Below are 5900 nucleotides of genomic sequence, written 5' to 3'. Positions count from 1 at the left end.
TGTATCCTTCCCTTCAAGGCTCAGGGGTCCAAGATTATCTTCTGTGTCTGTGTTAATTGGTTTCCCTTTTCTTTGTTGAAGAGGGTCTGTACAGTCCTTCTGCCTAGTCCACCATCTTGCCGGAACTCTTCTTTATTTATTTTTAAGAAACAATTTTCATTTTTATTTCATATGGACTCTCCCACAGTTACGGACCTCTGATTGTGTAGTGGGTAAGGCATTTGGCTGCTAACCAGAAGGTTGGCAGTTAAACCCACCAGCTGCTCTGCAGAAGGAAGATGAGGACATCTGCTTCCATAAATATTTGCAGCCTTGGAAACCCAACGGGGGTCACTAGGAGTCAGGATCCACTGAAGGCAATGGATGGTTGTCGTTATTCTGGTTTTTAGCCCCACAACTGGAAACTTTGTTGTTTGGTGAGTCCATTCTGACTCACAGTGACCCAATGTGACAGAGCAGAACTGCCCCACAGGGTTTTCTAGGTTGTCATCTTTATGGGTGCAGAACACCAGCCCTTTCTTCCATGGAGTGCTGCTGCTGGGAGGGTTTGAAATGTCAATCTTTATATTAGCAGCTGAGTGCTGAACCATTTGTGCCATTGAGACTCTATTCTTGGCTGTAATCTAGACAGAAGCAGATCACTATACCTTGATTTCTGTTACTGGATGGGTTCAAATCACCAACCTTTAGGTCTGCAGTTGAACAGAGACTATCTGCGGCACCAATGGGCCTTCCATCAGTTAATGCTGGATCACAAATGTCATTGTTTTGCAAAGAGCAGCTCACTCTCTGCATGTCCATCACTTTGCATTCATCTTCTGACTCAGTCCTCCCAATGACCATGGAAGGAGATGTCACTGGCCAGTTTTCCAGCTAAGGAAACTGATATTCAGTGAGGGGGTTGTTTAAGTGATCCAGGCAAACAGCCAGTGACCCCTGGAGTGGAGATTTGACCATGTGTTCCTTTGGCCTCAGTGCCCACGTTATTCTTCTACCCTGTCACTTGAGCCCTCCAAAGGGAAGCAGGACAAGGGCTATTATGAGATGATGTTCCAGATGCATTAAACGCTGCCCGGTCCTGTGCCATCCGCACAACTGGTGCTATGTTTCAGTCCATCGTTGCAGCCACTGTGCCAATCCATTGCAAGGAGGTCTTCCTCTTTCTCTCTGACCCTCGAACTTTATCAAGCAAGATGTCTTTCTCCAGGGACTGGTCCCTCACGAGAACAGGTCCAAAGTAAGTGAGATGAAGCCTCACCATCCTTACTTCCAAGGAGCATTCTGGCTGTACCTTTTGCAAGACAGACTTCCTCGTTCTTCGGGTGGTCCATGGCCTATTCAGTATTATGCTACAGATAGGAAAGCAGGGGCTCCGAGGTTGTGTGAGGGTACTCAGCCCCATCTCTTGGATTCTGGCTGGTATGTGAGACTTGGGTTACACAAGATTTTTCCAGATCAATCTACTCCAACCCATTCATTACAGAGATGAGGAAAGACAAACAGACTAATACACGTGACAAGGTCACAGAGAGCTGTGGCAGCCCAACTAACCACAACTGTGAAGTCAGTAACTGGGTTTTAACCATTTCTTGAAGTACATGAAAACCTGAAGTTGATTTCTTCAAAAGTTATTATTATTCTAATTTATAAAAGAATTACTTCTGCAATCAGGAGTGTATATTCAATGACTTACAGTTTCATACTCAAAGCCTGTTGGAGGAAAAATCCTTTTGGACTTTCATAATCAAGACTTTTAGACCCCAAAGTCAGTGAACATAAAAGCTTTCTCCGTGAAAAGAAAAAGGAAAGAGCACAGGGTTCATTATCAGTGAACATGTAAGAATTTCCTGGTGTTCACCTCCCCACGTAAGAACTCTGTTTACAAGACTGATTTTTATAGCCAAAATTTATTCCACTTCAGGGAAAAGAAAGGTCCTCACATTGTGTTCTCCTTGAGCATAAGCCCCACAACAGGACTGTCAGCCACTGTGTGCAGTGTCTAGTTCATGGCCATTTTTGCCAGGCCTGGAATACTTCAGCTCAAAGGATTTGACAGAAAGAACTTAGTACAAAGAAACTGATTAAAAACACAACTGAATGAGTGGATCTTCCCTATTTTACTTCCACATGTTGTTGCTGTTATGTGCCGTCGAGTCAGACCTGACTCATAGCAACCCATCCTTTGGTTTCTGAAGCAGTATCACTATGGAAGTAGATTGCCCCATCTTCCTTCCGAGGAGTGGCTGGTGGGTTTGAACCACCAGACTTCTGGTTAGCAGTCAAGTGTCTTAGGCACTATGCTACCAGAGCTTCCTACTTCCACATAGAAGTATTTTATTTTTTCCTGATTGGGTGAGAGAAGGAAAGGCAAGGTTTAGAGGTGATTTGGTGTTTGGTTCATGAGTTTCACAAACTACTGAAGAAATAAAGCTGGACAATGATGCACAGAACAGTGAGACTGAAATAAATGGATTCTGCCAAGAGAGAGATGGATGTCCAGTGATTCTGACTTTGACTTTCAATGGGGACAGCTTGAACGTCCAAGCAGAACCAACATATCACTTATAAACGCCCAAGAAAAGGAAAAGAGAAAGTCCTGGAGGAACTGCGGAGGAGCTCCCAAAATTGTGCAGAATGAAGGATAATGACCTTAACATGGTTAGTGCCTCAACTTTCATGAGCACAGTGGGAACAAACTGCACAGACAGCAGCTACTGGCATTGGCCGATTGGATCACAGGCGTGATCACCCAAGTCATCGCCCTTGCTGCCAATGTACACATATGACTGACTCAGAGACTCTTCTCTCCATTATACACATATAACACTACACCTAGAACAATATAGACTCTCCCCTCCACTATACTGCTGATAAAAGATTAAAAAAAAACGGAAATGAAAACAAGTAACTGCTGGTTACTTGGTGAGGAAGGAGGAGCAGAACAGAATGCCAACAGACACCAACCAAGGTTTCCATTAAATACTGGAGTCTGTGTTCCGGACAGAACCTAGAAGGATGATTTCTGTCCAGTAAGAAGCAAACAAGAAACAAGAGCCCACCCGGATTCTGGACAAGAAAATAAAACGAACACCACAGTGAAATCGTTATTTGTCACCTGCTTTCCTTGTGCTAAGTGGCAGGATGTTTGGATGAAATTACCAAGCTGGATTTTCCAGCTCTGTGAATGCCCCCCCGCCCCACACACCTTCTTGCTTGTCTTCTGGCCAGACAGAAAACAGCCAAGAGTTCAGGGCATGTGTCACAGCTGTGGTTTCCTAAGCAACAGTGATTGCGCAACAGAACTCAGAACACGCAGGCCCTCGCCCCCACTTCCCTGTGCAGACACACCTCGAACCTGTCAGTTCTCGAGGGAAAGAAATGACAAAGCAGCACACAGTGGTTTGCATTTTCCTGTACCCGAGCACAGTAAGTAGTTGTCCTGGAAATGAACTGGTGGACATCCTCCCTGGTGTTCCCAAGGAACAGTGAGACCTAGTGGTTCATAAGGAGTAATTATGTCTCTCTGGGGAAAAGAAGATAAAAACCCAGAGGTGGTTCATCTCGCCAGGGTGAGAGCTCTCGGAGCGAACCAGGAGGAAGCCATAGTAATAAACCATTTCAGAAAGAAAATGAACCCGTGAAATACCACCAGCCTGTGTCACGAACTGGAATCACTCCAAGAATGAAAAATTTTACTCGCCCGTTTCCTTTTCTTTCCCGTGAAACACATGGTATTTAACATGACAGGCATTTCATTCTCCCCGGGGTCAATCATAAGGCCTCAATCTAATGGCAAGCGGAATCATTTATGGAGAAAAAGGAGGCTCCAGACGTGGTTTCAATGCATTGATTGACCAACAGTGGTAATTTCTCAAGTCGACCCATCTCGAGGGTCCTCTGCAAATCTGGGCGAGTCTTGAAAATAAGACTTACCTTTTTCCAAAACAGCTTGCCCAGAGGCAGAGAGGTGGGTCCTGCTTTCTCCTTGCCACCCTCCTTCGCTGTCTCGGCAGATGCTGCCGCCGGCACCTGGCCCGAGGGGCTGCAGCCTTTAGGATTCTTGGCTGCCCCTGGGGTCTCCTGGGGTATAAAGTTGGCGTTGTCTGACTTGGGGTCAGCTGAGCTGGGGGGTGACTTTTCAGCACCCTATCGGGTTAAAATAAAAGAAGGGAGAACAATTCAGAATGATCTCAAGACTTCAAAAGGGGAAGATGTCTCCTCCCTTTTTATTTCTAAACACAGGTTGGGTTAGGTGGGGTGTTAATTTTCTTCTTTGTTAATTTTCTGTTTTCCAAAAGTTCTACTATGAACACGCATATTGTTAAAATCTAGAAAAAAATTAAATGTACTTTCCTTTTGGAAATCATGTAGAACCATTTTTTATTATGTTCATGTAGATAATTAATCAGGAATTGAGGCAATGTTAGGAGGCAATCTGCTGTTAGAAAGTGATGTCCATTGGTCTCCAAATGGTTCTGATGGCATCCCCATCAGTAAAATCATACACATGCATATTTGTTGATGTATGTATTACAATATGTACTGATTATCTAAATTGGAATTAAAGAAGGGTTGAAATAAATACCATTTAAAATAGAAATCCAAGACTTTTCTTCCCACATTCCATTTTGGAGATCACAGATGTAGGGTACAAAGTTAAAGACAGTGAAACCTGGGAGCCGGAACTCCATGCCTTCTTTTTCCAGATCTCATATGGGTTCTTTCTGCCTTTGACACGGTGCAGTTTCACCATTTTTCTCTCTATTGTTTTAGTGGAAAATATTGGAGTTTTCCTTCTCTGACAGGTTTCCACCTTACACAGGTTCCAGCTTTCACAGGTTTTACTGTTGAGAGCCTAAAGCCCTTTGAGTTACAAACCCTACTTCTTCACTTTTAGATCTGGCCTGCACACCCCACAATTAATACTTCTTTAAATGCTAGTCCTTCAGTCACCCAGCCCCTATTCTCTCTCTCTCCTTTTTCTCCTCGCTCTCCGGTCCCTCTCCCCCTCTGGTTGAGCTGAGGTCTAAACCCAGGACAGCTGACTTCTTCAGTGACCAGGCTGTTACTTCCTCCACTCTGCCATGTCCTGAACCATGGAATAAAGAAAGGACTGGGAGAATTATAGTCACAATTTGTCTCAACACGAGTAAATGTTGGCACTAAAAAATGTAACACTAGCTTCCTTTGACCTAACCTCCGAAGTGTCTATGTTTTACGGTTTTTGCTCCAGGGACGTGTCATTCAGTTCCTGGGAATTTGCATGGAGGTCAGCTCTTTGACTACATTTTCTTACTAAAAGGTAAAAATAAAACAAAAAACTGGCAGTCAAAATGGGGTGTGGGCAAATTTAGGAAGTAGCACAGTATTTCTGAGAAATACAGTCTTGGAGACCTGGTCCAAAACCCACAGTTTCACAAATTTGAGCCCTGTGATCTGCCCAACTTAAAGTGGCACCCCTAAGTCCAGTCTGGACTTGGGGCTTGTGCCCAGTGCATTTCCACTCAGCATTCTGCCTCCCCAAAGGAGGCTTGCTAATAACGTGAAACTTAGTAAGACCCAGTATGACCTGTGATTTTTTTTTTTTTTTTCTTATAGGACTCATTTATTGAGCAGACTCTGAGTTCAAATCAAGGCATTAAGGGGCTAGAGTACAGAAATGACTTTTGTGACAGTTACGTTACAGCGTACACAACTGCACAAGGCTGGCATTTAAAGTAACGCCTGCATTTTATGGACCAGATGGAACAGTGCAGTTCAACTGGCCTCTTCATGAGGTTGTGTGTTAGATGTGTTCCAAACCACCTTGGGCACCTGGCGCTGGGTTAGCTGTAAATGATCATGAAATTAGAGGAGACTGTCTAAAGGGACAGTGCCTCCCACAAAGTTGCTTGCTTTTT

General features: G+C 44.2%; 1 protein-coding gene across 1 annotated transcript in view; it reads right to left on the bottom strand.

The window, feature by feature from the left end:
• Positions 1-5900, bottom strand: part of BCAS1 (brain enriched myelin associated protein 1) — an 84573-nt gene that overhangs the window by 38072 nt on the left and 40601 nt on the right. Inside the window, exon 6 of the mRNA XM_042780625.1 lies at positions 3934-4146. Coding sequence (XP_042636559.1) covers positions 3934-4146 — 213 coding nt within the window. The remainder of the gene's footprint in view (positions 1-3933; positions 4147-5900) is intronic.

Source organism: Orycteropus afer, unplaced genomic scaffold (genome assembly GCF_000298275.1).
Source record: "Orycteropus afer afer isolate SDZICR_OR568_19922 unplaced genomic scaffold, OryAfe1.0 scaffold00049, whole genome shotgun sequence".
NCBI classification, from domain to species: Eukaryota; Metazoa; Chordata; class Mammalia; order Tubulidentata; family Orycteropodidae; genus Orycteropus; species Orycteropus afer.
Note: the sequence above shows the minus strand (reverse complement) of the source record. Positions and strands in the feature narration are given on the sequence as shown.